Source organism: Heloderma suspectum, chromosome 3 (assembly GCF_057233095.1).
Source record: "Heloderma suspectum isolate Gila_16-S chromosome 3, 16-S_ref, whole genome shotgun sequence".
Classification (NCBI taxonomy): Eukaryota; Metazoa; Chordata; class Lepidosauria; order Squamata; family Helodermatidae; genus Heloderma; species Heloderma suspectum.
The window spans coordinates 306,680,374-306,704,265 of NC_139460.1; the positions used below are offsets into that span (position 1 = coordinate 306,680,374).

General features: G+C 44.1%; 1 protein-coding gene and 1 non-coding gene across 4 annotated transcripts in view; both read right to left on the reverse strand.

The window, feature by feature from the left end:
• Positions 1–1,845: 1,845 nt before the first annotated feature.
• Positions 1,846–23,892, reverse strand: part of LRRC34 (leucine rich repeat containing 34) — a 46,505-nt gene continuing 24,458 nt past the window's right edge. The window contains exons 1-12 of one of the 3 annotated variants that reach the window (XM_084847484.1): positions 23,094–23,209; positions 22,313–22,434; positions 21,484–21,605; positions 19,751–19,804; positions 18,556–18,620; positions 16,071–16,154; positions 14,507–14,635; positions 13,771–13,866; positions 12,815–12,969; positions 7,540–7,695; positions 5,902–6,028; positions 1,846–2,691 (exon numbers count right to left, since the gene is read on the reverse strand). In XM_084847484.1, the coding sequence (XP_084703610.1) occupies positions 2,491–2,691; positions 5,902–6,028; positions 7,540–7,695; positions 12,815–12,969; positions 13,771–13,866; positions 14,507–14,635; positions 16,071–16,154; positions 18,556–18,620; positions 19,751–19,804; positions 21,484–21,605; positions 22,313–22,428 (1,305 nt within the window). In that variant the 5' untranslated portion in view covers positions 22,429–22,434; positions 23,094–23,209 and the 3' untranslated portion in view covers positions 1,846–2,490. Of the gene's footprint in view, positions 2,692–5,901; positions 6,029–7,539; positions 7,696–12,814; positions 12,970–13,770; positions 13,867–14,506; positions 14,636–16,070; positions 16,155–18,555; positions 18,621–19,750; positions 19,805–21,483; positions 21,606–22,312; positions 22,435–23,093; positions 23,237–23,892 lie in introns of those variants that run through there. The other 2 variants (XM_084847482.1, XM_084847485.1) reach the window with 2 other exon arrangements.
• LOC146351529 (U5 spliceosomal RNA) lies at positions 21,641–21,758 on the reverse strand. The gene has a single exon (XR_014789706.1). It is a non-coding gene; the product is annotated as a U5 spliceosomal RNA (small nuclear RNA).

The window sequence follows — 23,892 nt, forward strand, 5'->3', positions numbered from 1 at the left end:
TCCTCTCTGATTTAAATTATTTCTGAAGTATTTTCTCATATACAGACAAAGCATTGCTTTCCTGTTGATGTACATGCATGTATATAGCTTGCCTCTTTGCTTTTATACTTCCCTGTGAGGGTTTATGTACATACTTACCTTGCAATATTTTAACGTTAGAGTTGAATAAAACTTGTTTTGTAACACTTCTTTGCTCCTTATATTGCTGCTTTAGATACAAGTGACTAAAAGAGACAAGCAATTTGGAAAAGCCTTATCCCAGAAAAATATTTGAATGAGTCACTATAAGCAAAAACAGAGGGAGTGGATAATATCTTTCATCAGTGAAGCGACACGTTGTTACTGCTTTGACTGGAACAGGCTTCTTCTCAGTCCTATCTAACATCATTGTTGAGCATGAAAACTAAATTGAAGACACCCCATGTCTGCTTTGAAATGTTGGGACTCATTTTCTGAAATAAAGCTGTTGAGGGACACTGGTTTAATGCAAGCTTGGGAAAAAAAACAATAACTGCAAATTCACTGTGAGCAAAAGGATGCAGTTTAAGTTGTACCACTCTTGCTAGGTTGGTTAAGCTGTTCTCATTCCTAAACAAAGTGGTGGAAGGGGGAGTGGGATACTGCCAGCAGTCTGGTTCACACACCTGAATCAAGGGTTGAGCAATCAACTTGAGAGCCAGTGTGGTGTAGTGGCCAGAGTGTTGGACTAGAAGTTGGGAGATCCAGGTTCTAGTCCCCACTCGGCCATGGAAGCTCACTGGGTGACTTTGGGCCAGTCACACACTCTCAGCCCAACCCACCTCACAGGGTTGTTGTTGTGAGGATAAAATGGAGAGGAGGAGGATAATGTAAGCCCCCTTGGGTTCCCTGCAAGAGGAAAAAAGGCGGGGTATAAACGCAATAAATAAATAAACTGATATGCATGCACATGTGAACAAGTCAATAGGTGGCCAATAGTTTGGTGTAAGAGTAGGGACTCTGGGGAAAGCAAAGCTGACTGCAGAAAAGTCCCTCTTACTGGCTTGCAGAAGATGAGCCCTTCACTTTTTTAAGCTCCTACCTATAGCCATGTCATCTAGAATTGACAAAGGGAATAGGTTTTGAGGTAGGATAAACAGGAACATGATGCTTGCACCGAATCTAGGCCATACCATTCCTGCTGAATTGGGGCTGTACAGAAAGCCAGTGCCTTTGAATGTCTAAACTCATTGGCCTGGTTCACATGACACACTGGCCTCACCATTTATTTAACTCATGAGCTGTGCCGCATGCTGGGTGCCATTCTGAATATGCAACCCCCAATGGAGTTGAAGCATCATCCAATCTCAGCCATTGGAGGTTATGCGAGGGTTAAAAAACCCTACAACAAACCGAAAAATAACCCATGATGAACCCGGTGTGTTGTGTGAACTGGGTTACTGTAATTGGGTTACTCCACAAGTTTGAACATTGTTGTTCAGTCGTTCAGTCGTGTCCGACTCTTCGTGACCCCGTGGACCACAGCACACCAGGCCTTCCTGTCCTCCGCTCTTCCAGAGCGTGCTCAAGTCCATATTCATTGCATCAGTGATGCTATCTGGCCATTGCATCCTCTGCCATCCCCTTCTCCTTTTGCCTTCAGTCTTTCCCAGCATCAGGGTCTTTTCCAGAGAGTTTTCTCTTCGCATTAGGTGGCCAAAATATTTGAGCTTCAGCTTCAGTATCTGTCCTTCCAATGAGCAGGAAGGACAGATACTGAGGGTTGATTTCCTTTAGTATTGACTGATTTGACCTCCTTGCAGTCCAGGGGATTTGTAAGAGTCTTCTCCAGCACCACTTTTCTCAAAAATTATTTGGATTATTTTTCATGTGCAGCTGATGGTTTTTATGTTTGTAATTCAGAATATTGGAAGTACTTTTATTCTTTACAAAGATTTTTTTGTCTACTAGTCATGATCCACAAATCCCATCCTTCTTCACTGACACAAATTGCTTCTCACCTCTTTCCACCCCGCAACCTACAGCATGTGTGAGTATATTCATTGACTTTGAAATATGTTAATGCAGTAATAAACATGCCCCAATCCTAAAGGCACCTATATAGGATTCATATCAATTATGGTTCAGTGGAGTTAATTTTCAAGGAAACCTGTAAGACTGGCCTTACTTTCAAAGTAGCTATCATATATTCCTGGGTAGTCTGTAACAGTTCTAATTATATAAAATGACTTTTAAAGATTGTTTTGTATCATCACACTAAATCTTGATCATTATGGTCCCAATACAATTAAAAATGTAGGCATGACCCAGAATCACTGTAAGCAATGGGGCAGGTCATTCACAACTAACATAAGATTAACTGTTGCTGTATTGGAACCCAATTGTAGGAACAAAATGGCTTCCCAGTGTGATTTGATGTTGTGATTATGGTTCAAAACTTTTTAAAAAATCAGTTCCCCAAGTAACTATATATAATTATTTTTACGTAAAAAAAAATAAATCCCAAGATCGTCACAAGTTTTCTGCAATGGGGGTTATTGCTAGAGAGGCATTGGCATCTTTATCAGACTCTCCATAACTGGGTGTCCAATAGTAATGCCTTTTAAGGCCATGGGAGAGTTCAGCAAGGTATGTGTGCCCATCCACTTCATACGGCTCGACATCTGTGCCCATCAGCTTCAGGCGGCCGCTTTGAAGTAACTCTGCAAATGCCTGAAACACACAGGGTACCAGGTTGAGTATGGGCCAACTAAAGCTAGTGGGATATACATGCTCAGATGTTTGTTTTTTAAAGGGGTCTGTAACACCCAGGGGAGGGGGTTTGAACTCTCTCCCACCCCTGGCACTGGTTTTCCAATCCAAAACCCTCCCCCAAGTCCAAGTGCCTTTTCCCAGCAGGTCAAACAGCAGTTGGGGAGTGGGTTCAAATAGGGGAAAAATGGTGCGAGGAGGGGGAAGGAATAAACCCCTTCCCCCCAGTGCTACAGACCTGATTCAAATCAACCTCCCACTGTAGCTGCACTTACCCTTTAAAAAACAAAACAAAACCACAGATCTTCCACCATCTTGTTTACTTTGCTCAGACTGGAAGTCATTGGAATTTTTATATTATTATTATTATTATTATTATTATTAATAATAATAATAATAATAATATAGTTGTGTCGGTTTACACTGAGTAATGTGAACAGGTCCTTGCCTTCAGTAGTTTACAATCCACATTTTGATAGGTTTGAGAGCATAGAGAAGGGAGAAAAAAGATGGAAGTGAGTATAAGGGGAAAAATATGTGCAAGTTCTTTTCCACACAGTAGGCTAGGTTTCAATACAGAATGAAGACTAAGGCAATGTGCCAAAGGCTTCACAGGAGAGGTGGGTTTTGAGGAAGGACTTAAATGAGGGGAGAGCGATATGGTTTATAGCTGCTGCTGCTGAAAAAGGCAGCCACAGGTCCTGTCTCCCTTGTCCCATGTCTAGGACTACATACTTGTGTCCTGATGCCCTGTGCTTCCCTGCCTCCTGCTCCGAATGTGCAACATTGTACTAGATGTTAACAGAGAGGGGTTGTGTACCCCCTCTGTTCTGTTAGGATGCAGTCATTGCTTCAATATGTTTGGGGCAGGGGCAAGTCAGCAAATGGAGGCCTATTCTTGCCACCTTACTCTGCCCACACTACAGACCTCAATGACACAGAAAGGTGGGAGAAGAGTCCCCCACCTTTCTATCCAGCACTGAGCCCTGTGGGTGCAACAATATGCACAGAGCCAGGCCTCTGTATCCAACAGCAGCTCTGCCCCATGCTGTCCAGGAGGAATGATGGAGGCAAGCAGTGTGGAGGGACAAACTGAGGAGTGGGGAGAGGGAAACTGGGGAGGGAAAAGAGAAGGGTAATGGGACATATTACTCCAACATAGTTTCCCTCAAATGGGTTGCCTGTTTGTTTCCATGCTCAATTCAAAATACTGGTTCTTACCCTTAACATCTTAAATGGCCTGGCACCAGGATACCTTAAGGACCATCTTTTCCCATATGATCCTTCTCGCACATGCCCAGATCAACACTGGAGGTCCTGCCACTATATGAAGTCAAGCAGATGGGCATGAGATGCAGGACCTTCCTGTCCATGGCACCACTGTGGAATGCCCTCTCTAAAGAGGCCCACTTGATACTATCATTCTATAGCCTATTATTGGTAAATAAATAATATACACAGGGTCATAAGCAGGAATGGAGTAGGGAACTGGACTGTCCCATTTTGCCTAATCAACAGATCACTGTCTTAATGTCTGTATCTGAAGCATCTATGGATCTTAGGTTATGTCTTATTTGGCAAAAACACTTGTTCCGTGTCTTTACGACACCACAATGTCTGTTTAATAAAGATTTGTCTAAATCAGCTAATTCCTGGAGATGTAATACAGCTAATGCTTCTTTTAATCATGTTTTGACAAAGCCCAATAGTTGCCTCTTTGGGGGAGGAGGTTATTATACTAATAAATTTTGCATTGGAATATTTTACTCTTTCATATTTACTGATGCACATGTCCTTTAAATTATCTACCTGCGTTCTGGAAGTCAATGCGTGGTCAGTGCAAATGGATTCTCCATGCCTTTTCGACAGCTAAAAGGCTGATATTACAACATTGGAAGGATAAACACTCACTTCCTATAATGCAGTGGATTGAGGACCTAACAGTGCTTTCAACATTTGAACGGGCAGTATATAGGTGCTACTCGTGAATGGATACATGTATGGATGTCCAGTTTGCCTTTGCTGAAGTTTATTTATAATTTATTTGTTTTTTTAGAAAGCTATATTCTCTCATACACACACACACACTTCATAAGCATACATTGAAATTGATATATTCAAATCATGTGGTTCATTTCCCCCTGCCCCTTTTCATGGTTTTGTTTTGTTAAAATTTATAATAAAAATTCATTTAAAAATCATTCTATAGCTTCCATCGCACCGTAAAGATGAAATAACTCCATTGCTGGTCAATTCGCTTCGGATTTTTAAAAATTTCGGTGCTGTTGCCTTTATGGTCTTCTGTGGTTTTGAAATGTTATTCTCTTACTTAATTTTGGATTAGTTTCAACTTCATTGGCCACCTAGGATTTCTCATATGGGATAGAAGTCTTCAAATACACACATACATTTTTTAGAGGGAGGGAGGGAGAAAGAAAAAGAAGGAAAGGAAAGGAAACCTTCTCTCCCTGTCAAGCTTCTCTGTACCCCATCCCTAATCCTGTCCTCATAGTCATATAAATTAATGTTATGCATCCACTCCCTGGTCACTCAGAATTTTCAGGCTGTGCGTATCTTCTAGGCCAGGGACTAGGCAAGCTGGTGCCCTCCCAGCATTTTTGACTATAACTCTCATTAGCCCCAGTCAGCATGGTAAATGGCCAGGGATTACAGGAGTTATAGTCCAAAAGACCTGGAGGGTACCAGGTTACCTACCCCTGCTCTAACGTGCACATGCGCTCGAAGGAGACGCGGGAATAGGAACCTCATGGTATGCACTAATGGGGCCCTGGGCTGTCTTCTTTCAGACAGGTGGCAACCCTAGAAGTGAGCCCCTGCAGCTGCCACCACCACCATCTGAGAGGAATGGCAGCACAGAAAAATGTGAGGGTGGCAAGCAGTACCATGGCACAGCACTGGGTGAGGAGAGAGAGACTGTCTCTCACCCCATCTTCAAAGCAAGCCTGTTCAAGCTGCTGCCATCACCACAAACAGTACTGGGCAGCAGGTTGACCCTGACCAGCATGGCAGCAACGCTAGCCTGTCTGTACAATATGCTGGGAGGTGAGATGCTCCCATCTTCTTTTCTTCTTTTACAGGCATCGGCTATTTAATTACAGAACTCTTACATCATAAGATTATTATGACTGTGAGGAGATAAATGAAACATACCACACAAGTGGCTTCGTCAAATTTGTTCCCCCAGATGTAGATATAGGAAAGGACAGCATTTGTTTTCATTGATTCTGCAAGGGCAACCAATCCCTGCCCAGTTATATTGTTGTTTGTCACTGCTAACCTAGTAAGTAGAAAGAGACAAAGCAAGGTCAGACATTGAGCAAAGGCAGCCAGCCCAGACCTCTTAAACTGCATGTAAAAATGTTAATATGTGAGCTACAAATTACACTCTATTTTCCCTAAACAGGTCTTTAGCCCTGGCTGCTACAACCAGCCACAAAGCCCACCCGAATCCTTCCCTTAACAGCCTCTATTTTTATTATTATTAACATTTATGTTCTGCCTTATTTGTTAAAAAACAATAAAACCTTAACACAATAAAAAAACAAGAACGTTAAAAACAGTAAAATCACATAACTTAAACAGCTAAATTAAACAAGGTGTGTATTTACCCCTTTCTAAAGGTCAAGGAAGTGGGGGCCAATCGTAGTTTTTGAGGGACAGAATTCCATCATTTGGGGCCAACACATGAGAAAGCCCTTTCACTCAACAACAACAACAACACAGCAGTGGCAGACTGTCCACACAGCAATGTTAATTTTACATGCCATGACTGTTATGTGGTACCAGTTTCAAATGGCCTCTGTCAAGTTTGTAGCATACATATCAACCTTCTGTGTGACCCAGTGAAGAGGTAAGATGGTAACACAGGAAATGGTGAAAACAACAGGCAGCATCTGTTTCCAGGAGTCAGGTAGGTTTTCTAGTGATGAGGGGCAGGAGTTCCTTCCTCTCTCTTGGGTTGGCTGGTGGGGAGAAAGAAAAGCCCTAAACGGCTTCAGACCTGGTGATCTAATGGACCACCTGTCTCATTATGACCTTGGCCATTTATTAAGATCTGCAGGAGAGGCCCCCTTGGGGGCCCCATTGTCCACAGAGGCCCAATTGTCATGACTGGTAACACAAAAAGGTTCATTTATTTATTTAATAGATTTATATACCACTTGCTATATTTAAAAAATATCTCTTAAGTGGTTACTATCTTTACGTTTGTCACAGGTGCAAATGGCAGGACACCTATGAATAGCTGCAGGCAAAGTAAGTGACCTCAGAAACATTTTGCTCCCTGGGTGCATGAGCTGAACCTGTTCACACTAGTTACATGCTAATTCAAGTTAGTTTAACAACAAACAAGTTCACCCTATTTAAAATTAAGCCCCCAAGTGACCATGCAACACAGCGGAGCATCTGTGGCCTTTTTCTTTTTGCCCAATTGTGAACCCATCAAGCTGGCCTGATTGCACAAGTGACTCAAGCACTCACTTGAGGTGGGAGTACTTTTAGGAGAGTAATTGAAATGGCAGCTGATCCAAAAGGTCCATCCTAGGGACCTTTGCAGGATCACGGAAGATGCCAAGACAGGACTCCTGGATGGTAGACAGCTGCCATCACCCCACTGCTATAGCAAATACCTTGGGCCAGGTATGTGTGTCACTGTGAAGCTTGCCACAGCAACATTTTGATCTGAAGTATAGGCTAATTTGGTTCCTACCTTCTGTGCTGTCCTGCCAAATTCAAATATCTGCTTTTACAGTAATGTATTCTGGGAGTTAAAGAGTTCTGTATACTAACGCTTGAAGGGTCCGGTTATGCGTGGTAAGTGCCTTGCTCAGATAGAAAGCTCCATCATCTTCTATCCTGTTAAAATTGAGATCCAGGATTTCCAGGGTGTTGTTTCGTTTTAACAACTGTCCCAAAAATTTGACACCATCTCGAGTAATTTTGTTACTGAAAAGAGATGAGCATATACATTTCTATTTCAACAGTGACACCTTCCAGAGGATGAAATGGAGTCAAAAGATACACCCAAACCCCCACAAATATGAACAGAGCTACAGACTGGTCCACAAAAACTTATGCCATAATGAATGTGTCACTCTTTACAGTGCCACAAGACTCTTTATTGTTTTTCCAATAGTGAATGGGCATTACCAAGAAATGTGCTTTGTCACTTAGGGAGCAATCTGATGGCCCCTAGACCAGTGAATATTTTGGATTCCTGGTCGGAGACAGCACTCTGACCATGGGTCTGGGAATCTGCACTCCCTGCCCTCTCCCCCTTGCAGCCAGCATGGAGAGAATCACACCGGCTGCCTCTCCGAGGTCACAAAAGCAACCTCGGAGAGGGGGGAAAAGGGATGTTCCTTTGGGGAGGGACGGGCTGGGTTACGTTGCCTCCTTCCCTCCCTCCCAGCTAGATGGGAGAAAAAGCCCATCTAACTAAAATGCAGAGCGGGAGGAGCAGTGGAGGCAACGATCGCCTCTGCCCCTCCTCCCGCTCTTCACTGGATGCTCGCAAGCCTCCAAGTTTGGAGGCTTATAAGCATCAGGGGTGGATATCATAGGATTGCACCCTTAAGAAATTTTATGTCCTGTCAATTGATTCTCTTGTTCCATAAGGACCCTTCTGCGTATGGTGTAAGAGCGGCTGCTGATACATGGAATGAGAGAAGCAATATCCTTTATTGGGTCATGTAGTAAATGAAGAATTGGTATGGTGACTAAAAGTGTGAGCTGGTTTGTTGCCAGTTCACATCTTACCACCACCATGAACACATTTAGGTGGCCTTAGATAAGCTGCTATTCTCTCAGCAACAGCCTTCCAATACTGGCCTACATTGCAGGTGTATTGTAAGAATTACTGAGATAACAGATTAGATCCAGATGGAAGGCGCAATCCTATCGAGATAGGCGGCCGCCTCAGAACTCAGAGGCAACCGCCTATCCAATGTAGGGCAGGAGACACACAGAGGGGTTCGTCCCCTCTGCCCTTCAGCCTCCCTGCATTTACGGCTAGACAGCCGATTTCAGCTTTCTAGCCATGGGATCTCAGAGTGCAGGAAGTGGCAGCTGGACAACACATAGGATGTGTCATACCAGCATTTCTGACTTCCCCGCCCTGAAATGCCCCCAGGAATGCCCCATTTTTGCCGCTTCACGCTCCTCTTCCGTGTGGGGCCGTTCTGCGCTGCCTATGAGGCAGCACAGGAGGGGGTGGAGGTCGGTTCTCAGGGAACTGACCTCAGAGTGCAGGCTCCGAGGTCAGTTCCTGGGAACCGACTTATCCTATGGCCATCTTGCTGCTGACTAGCGGCCATAGGATTGCGCCCTAAGTTAGTTACACTTAGTTCAGACTGAAATCAATAGGGCAAGTTAGTCATGACTATCTGTTGAACCTGTCTTTGTTTTATCATGTTGAGGTGCGGCGCAGAGTGGTAGGCTGCAGTATTGTAACCGAAACTCTCCCCACGACCTGAGTTCGATCCCAGCAGAAGCTGGGTCTCAGGTAGCCGGCTCAGGTCAACTCAGCCTTCCATCCTTCTGAGGTCGGTAAAATGAGTACCCAGATTGCTGGGGGAAAGGTGGTCACGACTGGGGAAGGCAATGGCAACCTACCCCGCTACAGTCTGCCATGAAAACGCCAGCGTACGCAGCATCCCTCTAGGGGTCAGTAATGACCCGGTGCTTGCACAGGAGGAACCTTTCCTTTTTTCTCTTTTTCCCCCCTTATTGAATTTTATAATTGGTTTTAATTGCTGTAAGCCAACCTGAATGCTGTGTAAAAACTAGAAGGGAAGGACAAAGATCAGCCTTCCCCAACCAGGTGCCCTCCAGATGTTTTGAACTTTAACTCCTATCAGCCCCAGCCAGCATGGCCAATAGTTAGGAATCCTGGGTTGTTGTTTTTTCAGTCAGTTGCTTCCCACTCTTCGTGACTTCATGGACCAGCCCACACCAGAGCTTCCTGTCAGCCATCGACCTTGGGGGAGCTGGGGGTGGCAAGTCCGTCACCTCCAAAATATCATCCATCCATCTTGCCCTTGGTCGGGCCCTCAACCTTTTGCCTTCCGCTTTCCCTAGCATCAGCATCTTCTCCAGGGTATCGTGTCTTCTCATGATGTGCCCAAAGTACTTCAGTTTTGCCTTTAATATCATTCCCTAAAGTGAGCAGTCTGGCTTTATTTCCTGGAGTATGGACTGGTTTGATCTTCTTGCAGTCCAAGGCACTCTCAAAATTTTCCTCCAGCACCACAGTTCAAAAGCATCTATCTTCCTTCGCTCAGCCTTCCTTATGGTCCAGCTCTCGCAGCCATAGGTTACTACGGGGAATACCATTGCTTTAACTATGCAGACCTTTGTTGTCAGTGTGATGTCTCTGCTCTTCACTATTTTATCAAGATTTGTCATTGCTCTCCTCCCAAGAAGTAAACATCTTCTGATTTCCTGGCTGCAGTCAGCGTCTGCAGTAATCTTTGCACCTAGAAAGACAAAGTCTGTCACTGCCTCCACGTTTTCTCCCTCTATTTGCCAGTTCTCAATCAAGCTGATTGCCATAATCTTGGTTTTTTTGAGGTTTAACTGAAACCCAGCTTTTGCACTTTCTTCTTTCACCTTCGTCATAAGGTTCCTCAGCTCCTCCTCACTTTCAGCCATCAAAGTGGTAGCATCTGCATATCTGAGATTGTTAATGTTTCTTCCAGCGATTTTAACTCCAGCCTTGTTTTCATCAAGCCCAGCACGTTGCATGATGTGTTCTGCGTACAGGATGAATAGGTAGTGTGAGAGTATACAACCCTGCCGTACTCCTTACCCAATCTTAAACCAATCCGTTGTTCCATGGTCTGTTCTTACCGTTGCTACTTGGTCGTTATACAGATTCCTCAGGAGGCAGACAAGATGACTTGGTATCCCCATACCACCAAGAACTTGCCACAATTTGTTATGATCCACACAGTCCAAGGCTTTAGAATCATCAATAAAACAGAAATAGATGTTTTTCTGAACCTCCCTGGCTTTCTCCATTATCCAGCGGATATTGGCAATTTGGTTTCTAGTTCCTCTGCCTTTTCTAAACCCAGCTTGTACATCTGGCAATTCTCATTCCATGAATTGCTGGAGTCTACCTTGCAAGATCTTCAGCATTACCTTACTGGCATGTGAAATAAGTGCCACTGTTCGATAGTTTGAACATTCTTTGGTGCTTCCCTTTTTTGGTATGGGGATATAAGTTGATTTTTTCCAATCTGTTGGCCATTCTTGTGTTTTCCAAATTTGCTGGCATATGGCATGCATCACCTTGACAGCATCATCTTGCAAGATTTTAAACAGTTCAGCTGGGATACCGTCATCTCCTGCTGCCGTGTTATTAGCAATGCTTCTTAAGGCCCATTCAACCTCACTCTTCAGGATGTCTGGCTCTAGCTCACTGACCACACCGTCAAATCTATCCCCGATATTATTATCCTTCCTATACAGATCTTCCGTTTATTCTTGCCACCTTTTCTTGATCTCTTCTGCTTCTGTTAGGTCCTTGCCATCTTTGTTTTTGATCATACCCATTTTTGCCTGGAATTTACCTCCGACGTTTCTAATTTTCTGGAAGAGGTCTCTTGTCCCTCCTATTCTATTATTGTCTTCCGCTTCCGCACATTGCTTGTTTAAAAATAATTCCTTATCTCTTCTGGCTAACCTCTGGAATTTTGCATTTAATTGGGCATATCTCCCCCTATCACTGTTGCCTTTTGCTTTCCTTCTTTCTTGGGCTGCTTCCAGTGTCTCAGCAGACAGCCATCTTGCCTTCTTGGTTTTCTTTTTCTTTGGGATGTTGTTTGTTGCCGCCTCCTGAACAATGTTGCAAACTTCTGTCCATAGTTCTTCCGGGACCCTATCTACTAAATCTAGTCCCTTAAATCTATTCTTCACCTCCACTGCATATTCATTAGGAATATTAGTGAGCTCATATCTAACTGATCTGTGGGTCTTCCCTATTCTCTTTAGTCTGATTCTAAATTGTGCAATAAGAAGTTCGTGATCTGAACTACAATCAGCTCCAGGTCTTGTTTTTACCAACTGCATAGATGTCCGCCACCTTTGGCTACAAAGGATGTAGTCAATCTGATTTCGGTGTCGACCGTCTGGTGAGGTCCATGTATAAAGTCGTCTCTTAGGTTGTTGGAAGAGAGTGTTTGTTATGCACAGTGAGTTGTCTTGGCAAAATTCTATCAGCCTATGTCCTGCTTCATTTTGTTCTCCCAGACCATGCTTGCCTGTAATTCCAGGTGTTGTTTGACTACCCACCTTAGCATTCCAGTCTCCTGTAATGAAAATAACATCTTTTTTTGGCGTACTATCCAGTAGGTGCTGCAGATCCTCACAGAACTTATCTACTTCTGCTTCTTCAGCATCTGTGGTTGGAATCCTGGGAGCTGTAGTCAAAAACATCTGGACGGTATCTCAGGTTGGGGAAGGCTGATATAAATAAGTAAATAAATCATATTTGTTTGAGTCCCAGTGGGATTTAAGTTTAGTGAGGGCTTCGGCTATCAGGCAGTATAGAAATGAAATAAATAGTGGGAACAAAGTTCAACTAATAGCATAATCCTGTACATGTCTACTCAAAAGTAAGTCCTACTAATATCAATGGGGCTTACTCCTAGGAAACAGGGTACAGGATTGCTGCTTAAGTCTGGATCCAACCCAATGTATGTTAAGCACTTTGAATATTTGAAATGCAGAATATAAATGCAATCTCATTTCTCCAAGTGCCGGTCCTTCTGTAGGCAAACTAGCATAACAGACAGTATCAACAGACTTGGGGAGAACAAACTGGGGGGCGGGGGCAGATTTGTAGAAGTACAAAAAAATCTTTTAAAAGGAAACCTTCAGTGGGGACCCCTCCCCAAAACAAATGCCGAATGTTGGGGGGGGGGGGATGGACACAGAAAAACTGGAGGGGTGTGGAATAGGAGTGTCAGGAAACCTGAACAGAAGCACTCCACGCCTGCAGGTGCCACCTGTATTGTTCTAACAGCAAAAGTGCAATCTGTGTAATTTCAGCCTCTCTTACCAGCTGAGGTCAAGATATCGCAGGGTGGTGTTTCCATATAAGGCATCACACAGACGTTCAACACCAAAATTCTTCATTTCATGTTTACACAAATGCAGTTCAATGAGGATGCTGTTGATTTTCAGCATAGCAGCTATGTGGACTGTGGTCTCTTCCTAAAGTTCAATATTATTTAGTTACAACTTGAACCTAACATGTTCTACAGACAAAGGGGATGTGCATAACCCATCCACATTATAAGATGTATCCAGTCAGGTCAATAAGGGACCAGGCAAGGCAGATGTGGATGCAAAACCAGTGTTTACTGCACAGGTCAGGTATGTTTCATCCACCACATTCTGTTGTGTATGTAACTCGCTATCCACAACATGAAGCTGTTATTGCCCTGTGTTTACTTGAAATCCTATGCCTCTGCCTTATTCTGATCCAAGGTTCACTTTATTAAAATGTGCAACTCTCCTGTGTTAAGATAATGTGCTACAGTTGGGCTCCCACTGAGATGACTAAGAACATCTAGATTTATCTATATCCCACTGTATATGTAGGAGTGGAAAATATAAGATTTGCAGGCTAGTTTTAGACAATTGTGCTTGAAAATTTGGCTGCCTACAGCAGCCTTCCCTGCCCTGGTGCCCTCCAGATATGTTGGACTGCAACTCCCAGCATTCCAATGGCCATGCTGGCTGGGAATGTTGGGAGTTGCAGTCCAATACATCTAGACGGCACCAGACTGGGGAAAGCTGGCCTACAGTTTTACCTTCTGGAGATTTGCCTTCTGCCACTTACCTTAGAGGACATCTAAAAAGCAAACAGCATCACTAGGGAGACTGAGGAAGACAGTTGTAGAGACAGTAATAACTTATCACTTTCTTCCACCATTCCTGTTCAGTCTTTATTTTCCTTCTCCCCTGGTTCTTTTTGTTGCAGCGGTTCTAATTTCTATCCATAATGCTTACCTCTTCACTGTACAGTATCGGCCGGTTTAGATTTATGGCTTTGATCGATTCATTGTGATTCAAAACTGTTGCTAATGCTATTAGACTTTGTGTACCCTGGAAATAAAGACAAAGGACACAATTCAGAGAAAGCCAGTTAAGTCCCCTCCCCATACAGTCTGTCAATATACAAGCTGATCCTCTGTCCCATCCAAAACTACAGTTAGGAACATAGGAAGCTGCCTTATACCGAGTCAGACCAGGTCCATCCAGTCCAGTATTGTCGACACTGACTGGCAGCGGCTCTCCAGAGTTTCGGGCCGGATTGTTCCGAGAGCTTCTTGGCTGTGAGCAGTTAAACATGTTTGAAATGGTTTTACACTTTTTGTATAGACCTGTCGTAGTAGGGTAATTTTGCTTTCACTTTACTTACCGGGTCACGGTCTCCGAAACCTCAATTCTGTAACGTGTTCTTAATCTGCATAATTGCCACAAAATATATCCCCCCCCCTTGTTTTGTTTTATATTAATTGGGGAGGGGGGTAAATTTCAACAAAACAAAACCATGGCAAAAAAGAGGGGAAAATATACCACTACGTGATTTGAATGTATCAGTTTCAACTGATGCTTATGAACGTATATATGACAATACAGCCTTCTAAAAACAAAAAGAAACAATTATAAACATGTTTGAAATGCTTTTACATTTTTTGTGTAGACATGTCATAACAGGGTATTTTGCTTTGATTTTACTTACCAGGTCACAGTCTCCAAAATCTAACTTCTGTAACGTGTTGTTAATCTGCATCATTGCCGCAAAATACATCCCTCCCTTGTTGTCAATCTTGTTGCCCGTCATTCTTAGGTGAAGCAGAGTTTCATTCCTCTAGGCACAAGAAGTTAGTTATTTCCTTGCAATAGTCCTATCCTAAGGACTATTGCTATGGATTTAAAAACTTCAAGAAATAGACTCTCTTGTACAGTTCAGTTGACTGCAATAAAAAAGTAACTTCCTACAGCTGTAATCGTGTAACATGCTTAAGGATCATATTAATTATTAATATGGGGGGGGGGAGAACCACTATTAAATAATCACACAGGTGGGAGGAAGCCCAAGATTAATGTACTTCACCCTTCCCCAACCTGGCACCCTCCAGGTGAATTGCACTACAAATCCCGTCATCCCCAGTCAGCAGATGACTTGACAAACCCCTTTTCCTGGACCACCGTTGCATTCAGTGGTGCTTCTAAATAAATATGCTTCTGATCGTAGCTTTAAGCATTTAACTGGGCAATGTACTTTTTTCCCCATAGATGGCACCCACTAAACAAAATCCAACACAGTGTGGCATCTTCCAAGTTGGATAAAACAGGATCATAGGAAGCTGTCTTATACCGGTCTGACCAGTGGTCCATCTAATCTAGTACTGTTGACACTGACTGGCAGTGGCTCTCCAGGATGTCAGGCAGGATTCTTTCCTAGCGCTACCTGGAGAAATCGGGGATTGAACTTGAGACTTTCTGCATGCAAAGCAGGTGCTGTCCCATCGAGCTACAGCTCCGAGATCTCCACAGCTAAGATTTGGGTGGTTATTTCAAATTGGTCTGTGAACTTCAGGTTTTTCCACCCCTGTAGCTTTTGGCCCTGGGCACTACTCCCCTCTGCCTGCTCTTTCTCCCATTTTCCTTTCCCTCTAGCTGCCTTCTGTTCCTAGTCCTTCTGAACAACAGTCAGTGTTCAAACTATGGAGGGAGAGGGAGGAGGGCCCTTAATCAAATCCATATGCCCCAACCCATGCCTTATCACAAAGTTTAGTTAGATCATCCCACCCACCCCCACTGTAGACTGCTAAAGAGAGTGGCTAATGTGGCTGTCAAAAGCGGTGACAGGGAGGAGTCCCTTCTGCACGCACGCACGCACCCCTGCACCAATTTGAGCACTGTTCCTTCTTCTCTTTGCATGCTACCTTCTCATCACCGCCCATCACTCTTTTTAAGTCTTTGCTTCTTCTAATCCTCCTTCCCGCAAATCCTTCTGCATATATTACCATTCTCTAAGATCAACTTAGCTCAGCCAATGGCAGCCAGAGACCCTACTGATTGCCCCACCACTCTGTGGTATCAGGGGAGCTCAGCCAATCACTCCTAGATACAAAGAAACTGAGTGTAACCCTTGCCCCCCACAAGGATTCTTCTCCCCAACTCCCAAAATCAAGTCTGCTGATAACCCACGTCAATTTCTGTGTTCCAAAGTATTGTGCTGCAAACAGAATGCTGATGTAGTTTGTGCTCCTTCCCCTCCAAGACTGATCAATACTTACATGCAGTGCTTTAGCTATGAATTCTGCTCCAATGGTACCAATGTCATTAAACATCAGGTTGAGATAAAGCAGGGTACCATTATCCTAGAAGACAAGAAAATCCAGGTTCTTGGTAATGTGTGAATTCCATGGGGCCCCTTACTCCCATCCCATTCTCCCCCAAACCCTGTCATCTGGAAACTGCATTCATTCCTCTCCCCAGTGGCATGGTTCTGATCAACAGGATAGCAGTCAGTGTCTTTTATTAGACCGGTGAGCTTTCGAACTAGGCCAGTTCAGTCTGTTACAGATCTACAAATGTGTAAGAACCTAAGCCATGCTGGATCAGACCAAGGGTCCATCTAGTCCAGCATTCTGCCCAACCAGCTGCCTATGGAAAACCAGAAGCAGGATGTGATGTTACATGTCTCTATATGTATAATCCGCAAGAATAGTAATGTGTTCATGTTATAAGCTGTCAGGAGCACCCTAGTGGCCTCTTTCAGTACACTCCAATAGCCAGCTCAAGACACATACGAAAGGATTCTTTTCAAGGCTTTAATCCTTTTACAACTTAATGACTCTTTCAGATGTTAATCACCAGCGACTAAGCAATGAACAGCAGAGTAGCCTATGCTCCGGGTAGGCAGTTGGTCCCCATTTGAAGGAGAATCACTTGAAGACCCTGAACTTATGGGCTAGGGAGAGATCCTTCCTTTTTCCCTTGGGTCCACGGGACGCGGCCGTTGCTTGCGCGCCAAACGGGCGCTACGCCTCCTTTCCGTGCCCTCCATTACTCGTCGCTCCCTGCGTCTGCGTCGAGCGTCTAGCAAGCCCCCCTCCCACACTTTCTCACTGCCAGGGTCACTATCTATCTCAGGAATGCCGGCAGGAGGAATCTCTGCCAGCTGCTGTGCCTGTGAGGGATAAGCTGGCTCCTCTCCCATGGATTGCTGATCCTCCTCAGAATCAGAACTGCTCTGGGGTTCTATCGGCTCAGTTTGCACCCTGACATAAGTCTATGGTTATGATTATGTATTCCTGTTATATCTCTGTATTTATGGTGAATATGTCTATGGTAGGAGAGGGATGATTGGCAGGAAGAATGGTGGATTTCCATATGTGAGCTGATTGGCTGAGAGAGTGAAGGGGGGTGAAGTGTGTGTGCTATATAAAACTCTGTTCTGTGTTGAGACTATCAGATAGGATAGAGACAGTGATATGATTTGATAGAGATAAGGTTAGGATTTTAGGACTGTGAACAGAGAGAGAGAGAGAGAGAGAGAGAGAGAGAAAGGGAAAGGTCTATGGGGACTTGTGATTGTTTGAGAGTGTAATCTAGAGAACGGTTTATGTGAGAACATGTATTGATAAAGCCATTAAGAGTTATCTGTTTATTATTCAACAACTTATTTGCTGCAGTTAATAAATTTATCTGTTTAATCAAATCCTACGCCTTCTGCTCCTGGCTACATAAGGGGAAGGTATAAAGTGAACAGTACAAGGTTATAAGTAAAGTCTGTGTGTCCTTGCAGACAGAGGACCGAGTAAAGGGTTGGTCCTGAGCCTTAAAGGTCCTGGTGGCAGCGAAACCCGGTGTGTGTGAGAGGAGGTGGTTCCTGTTGAGGGTGAGAAAGGTCTTATAGAGAAGGGGAATTCTCACTGGGAATAGGCAGGAACGCCACATGCGACGTGAGTGCAACAATTCCCTCCTGCCCATGTTCCCCAGCAACTGCTTTACATAGCACTGGGGTGTATGCATACTGCTGCACCCCTCCTGCCAAAAGACAGGTGATGCCATCATGTCGACAGTGCCAATCCTCTGTTGGCAGAGAGAGCAAGGGGAACCTACATTCAGCATTCCCCCTCTCCCAACAGGTAATGGACCCTTTCAGAACTAACACTTCCAGAATCTGTTTACATGAATGTGCGGGTCCAATCCAGCAGGCATCCCTGCGGACAACTCTTTGGAGGGTTCCTTGTGCAGCACCCTTTGGCGCATGTACAGGCAGTGCCGGCACCAAGTTATAATGGGGAGAGTCATTCCCACTTACCTGCCTCTCCAGCAGAATTATGCTCCATGCAGCCCACCAAACAGCTGCAGGGGGAAATTTGGTGGCGGTAGCTTGGGACCCTGACAAATATTGTCACTACAGTGACCATGTTCCATAAGAGACACTGCACACCATGAGGGGCAAAGTTATACCTATGAAACTTGAGGCTTCCTTAAAGGGACAGCTTTCTTTCCCCATCCCCTGCTTTTTGTACCACCTAGCCTGATGAAGACGTCTGGAGAACTCAAAAGCTACCACATTTTGGTGGATGTCTGGTCCTAATAAAAGTATTGCCAAACTGTGAATTTGGGATTTTTCTTCACAGGGACTAGCATGGCTTTGGTTTTTTGTTTCGTTTTCAGGAGCTTGGTTTCTGTCACTTTTGCAACAGTGTCACCTCATATCCACGGAATCCCCAACTAAGAGTGATCATCGGTCCTCATGAGAAGTACCTGAAGAAAAGCTGCAATGTGTACTGCGCCAGCATCAGTTAACAGATTATATCTCAGGTCCAGCCCTGAAAGAGCCAATGAATACAGAAATGAGTGCGCTGTGTTTTACCTAATTTAATCTCTTTTGCTATAGCACATTGGTTTTAGCCATCTAATTCTCTGCACCATTTTCTTCCTCCAATTGCATTTTCATCCATGACACTTAAAATGGTTCTTGCTTCAGTCTGGTACCTAATGCAAATGAAATACTAACGCTGGCAAGAGTGTTCATTCACATTACAAATGACTGTCTTTCAGTTGTACAAACACTGGCAACTTTCACATGCAGTGATTAAAGCAGTTCCTGCTTCTGCTGGGTTTTTAATGTGACGGCAAAATATACTTTGGCCAGAATGCTCATTCAGGTTACAGACAGCAACTCTCCATTTTATCTTCAGCATGAACCACTGTCCGTTGTTAACACAAATAGTATAAGAGAGACTCAAAGGTGACTTGAGCCTCATTTGCAGAAATGTTCCGAGTCCTGTTTGCACAAGAGTTCCAGCCTCGGGTACGTCTACATAGCCTTCTCCAACCTGGTGCCCTCCAGATGTTTTTCAACTTCAACTCTCATCAGCCCCAGCAAGCAAGGCCAATGACAGGAATCCCAGGAGATGTACTCCAAACATATGGAGGGTACCAGGTTAGGAAGGCTGGTCTACATGATATAGCGTCTGCCCTAAAGCTGTCCAGAATTCAAAGGAAGGAAGGTTGCTCCAAAGTATCCAAGGCTCTGGCCTTGCTGCACTGTTCATCTCTGTGCAATGAAAAAATAGATAGCGCCAACTGGCCTTTAGGTTTTGCGTTCTTTGCACCAACACTGCACTACAGTTCATTTCACCAGCATATGTACACCACACACTGCTGCTCACTCGGTACTGAATATATGGGAACAAGAAGAGCGCATGCCGCTCCAATGAACAGTTCCCTGGCCTGCAGACTCTGGCCTCATCCATCAGCCAGAGAACCAAGGGCCACTGGGGGGCTGCACTGTCTCCCAGAAAGAGTGTTATGGCAAGGAGGAGACCAACCTCGCTCAATACATCTGTCAGCAATGTATCTGCATTCTTTCCTCTCCTCCCTCCCAATCCCTTTTCCTTTTCCGTGGTGTCTTTTAGATTGTAAGCCTGAGGGCAAGGACTGTCTTAATACTGACCTTTGTAAGCCACCCTTGGAGCCTTTTTTGGTTGAAGAGTGGGGTAAAAATGCTCTAAATAAACAAAAAAAATGTGTTGTAAGTAGGGATGTCAGAGAATTCTGCTGCAGGCTCAAATGAGGCTGGATTCCAGAGAATCCGACCTCTGGATTCTGCAGCGGAACGGCTCACTTAGCTCCAACCCTGGAGGATTTCATATGGAGCGGCTCTCTGAAGGCGATACGCTAATGGCATCTGCCATTAGCCTATCCCTGGGACAAATACAGACAAATGCCTGCCAATTGCGTCTCCTGCCTCTGCATTTCTCAATCAGAGGGAGAAGAGGGCAAAATGCCTCCCTGCCATGAAGAGAGACACATCTGATCCCCCACCCCACCAAGCTCAGAAGCAACATCCTCTGTTGTTTCAGAGCACCCTATTAAGTTCAGTGGGGTTCACCCAAGGGTTGCAGACTTACAGGATGATCTTATATCTACTCAGAAGTACCACTGAGTTCAATGTGGCTTACTCCCAAGTAAGTAAGTGCCCAGGATTGGGGCTGCAAAAAAAAGTTACAGCAGAAGTTAAGCTACAGGGAGAAGCGGGGGGAGGAGAGATTGGTAAGGGAGCGTGTGTAAAGGCAGTCAGTTGTGATCCTGCATTTAAAACGGAAGCAGAAAACCCCATTTTAAATGCAGGATTGTAGGCTGGTGGCAGATGCATATTTTTTTACTTCAGTCAGTGGAAGGAGATGTGCTCTGTGATTGGATACTGGTTTTGTGAGTCATCCCTTTAAAAATCCTATGAAATTATGAGGATCCTTTTTTTGATTTTATGTACCCTTGTTTTATCCAGTACCTCCCAACATATTGGCTCCCTGGGGGAATGGGGGAGTCTTCTTTTTCAGCCAAGCAGGAGAAAGCCTTCAAAGTCTGGATTTCACTGGCTATTTAGGGCACAACCCTATGCATGTTTAGACAGAAAAAAAGTCCTACAACTCCCAGCATTCCCCAGTCAGCATGGTCGGCTGGGGAATGCTGGGAGTTGTAGGACTTTTGAAAACATGCATAGGATTGTGCTGTTCATGCAATTCATCTGGCAGAGCTTATATTTATTCATTCATTCATTTCATTTCATTTCTATACCGCCCAATAGCTGAAGCTCAAGAGCTTGGCATCTTTTAAGATATTTTTTTAAAGCAGTTGCTTTAGGCACTGCTTGGGTGGGAAAGCAGTGTCTGTCATCTCCAAATCAGAATACAATTTGCTTTCAATGGGATTTCTCTCCCTCCTTGAAAAGAGGCAGACACAGGCAAACCTCTGGAGTTTGCAAATGACGAACAGGAAAATGCAGACCAGATTCAATACACTTTCTCAAATCGGTGAGGATGATGGAAAGAAAGATCCCTAACAAGCTACAAAAAAGAAACAGAATAGATTTCATAACATTCATACATCACTAGTTTTAAGACTGTCCTCACTATAATTTTCATGTAATCTGCTGCTGAACGTCTCCCAAATTGGGGGCATAGTCTGCACTGCATCCCATGATCTGCCACTCAACTTCTTACACTTGTAAAAGAGGGGCAAGTTTTTTCATGCCAAGTCTCCCATTCTCTTTCTGCCTCACCCAAAGGCTCTGGTAAAGAAGGAAGAAGGGCAATATGTAGATGTGAAAAAGTGTGTGTGTGTGTGTGTGTGGAATTTAGGCTAAAAATTGGTTTGGGTTTGAAGGATTAAAATAACGAGACATACCTGTAAGAAACACATTGTTTGTAAAGACAGCAGCAAGGATTTGAAAATCGGCATCTGTCACCTTCTGCACAGGTACCAAGCGGTTATTTCCAGCGATTTTTACTGCAATTTTTTTTGTCAACCTGTTATAAGGTAAATTAAAGGTGTTTGTTTGTTTGTGATTAATGTTTTAATGGGGCTTAAAAATTATTTATAGACTCATAGATGGTCCTCTCCATGGAGATCTTTAGTTAAAAGGTGAATGATGCATACAATCTGAAGAGAAATCAGACTGTGCGTGGATGGAAGTTTAAAAGCAAATGTTATATCAAATTATCACTTCATTTGTTTCAAGGTAAATGATACCATGATGTGATCTACACTCCTCAGCTTCCTTAAAACTAGCAGTGCAGTGGAAGCTATAATAATAGTATTTAGTATTTGTAAAGTACATTCCAGGAATTCAAAGGGCTTCACGTATATTCTCAGTCATTTTACAACAGTCCTGTAAATAAGATCAGTACAATTATCCCCATATTACAGATGAGAAGGCATAATTTGCATTCTTTATACAGAATGGAGATTTTCTTGCTGCAGAATTTGGATTACCTTGGCACATAATTTTTAATCAAGCCCTACTTTAATTCAATTTTTGGTTGAATTTTAAATCAAGCCCTATTCAGCAGTAAAATAACTTAGGGCACAATCCTATCAGAAAAAAATCCTACATCTCCCAGCATTCCCCAGCTAGCCATGGTGCTAAGGAATGCTGGAAGTTGTAGGACTTTATTCTGTCTAAACATGCATAGGTTTGCACCCTTATTGGTTAGCCCCATTACTGTTGCCTTACGCTTCTTCGTCTTGCTTCACTTCTTGGAGAACATGGACTATGAATGGGTTCTCAGGCTGTTTCAATTCTTTGCAAACTTGAGAATACTGTTTGTCAAGGCTCAGGTATTTGGGCATACCTAGCTGTTGGGGGTAGGGGAGAGAGAGAGAAAGAAAGAAAAAGGCAATTTGCCACACATTACACATGAAGAGAATATTATATCAGCCTTAAGCAGATGTTCACAGGTAAACTCTTGGCTTGTTTTTCACAAGGAGGGTACCTCAAGCTGCTTCATACACATATCTGTGGAATGCTCTTTCACATGGTGCTAAGAAGCTGGTAGAGATTCCTCTTTCCACAACACACACACTTTTTATTTAAAATATTGATACCAGGCCTCTTATCAGGGGAAGCCACAAAACAATTGGCGTTGTGCAATGCGAGGGCTCGACACGTATTTTTTTCTCGAGTTGAACAAATGCAACTTCTTCCATTTCTGAGGAATTTAAAACTAGCCACATCAGAGCAGCTTTTCCACGAGGCCCAAAAAGATTCAAAAACTGTAATCGGTTTGGGAAAGCATCACCCAAACTGGGCCATTAAATACACGCCTAAGTGCTCGTTTACTTCTGAGTAACAGGAGAGCACTGCCCCCGAATGAAGAAGGACGCCCATTTCGTTTGTCCGTTTACTCTATGTCAACTGTGGGGCGCCGAAATAAATGAGACCGCCCTCCCCTCCTTTAGGGCAACCTGAACTCCCGAGATGGAAACGGCCCCTTTCCCTTATTGCGCCCCTTTACCTGCTACTGCTGCTGCGACGCTTTCTTTGCAGAGCGCGCGCGCCAGGGAAACAAACTCCACCCGGGCCGCGGTTGCTACGGCAACTGTGCATGCGCTTCTTTTTCGATCGCCGCCCGAGGGATTCTGAGTGCGCCTGCGCCCCTGTAGTTTCCGCCCGCCAGAGCACGGGTAAGGAGGTGTGCCTATAAAGGCGACTGGCAAGTTTTACCAAAGTTTAGGTGGGATCCCAGAGCGGCGGGTTCTGCAATTTGCAGGAATTCAATGAACCGACTATGCGCCAGCACACTGGTTCTTTGCTTATTATTATTACTATTATTATTTGCAGTTCTATACCAGCCCACCCCGCATTGCCAAAGCTTTCTGGACGGTTTACAAAGATTAAAAACCATTAAAATATATTATACAAAGTGAAAAACTATTTACATTTAAACAGACAGCACACACAGACAAGTAGATCTGAAAACAATTTTAAACATACAAAGCATGGCCAATTCACAAACCGAGACGCTTTGTTTTGATAATGGAGTTGTAGGTGACAGTATTGTAACCAAAACTCCCCACAACCTGAGTTCGATCCCAGCAGAAGCTGGGTCCCAGGCAGCCAGCTCAGGTTGACTCAGCCTTCCATCCTTCCGAGGTCGGTAAAGTGAGTACCCAGCTTGCTGGGGGAAAGGTAGTCACGACTGGGGAAGGCAATGGCAAACCACCCCGCTACAGTCTGCCATTAAAACGCCAGTACAAGCGGCGTCCCTCTAGGAATCAGCAATGATTCAGTGCTTGCACAGGAGGAACCTTTCC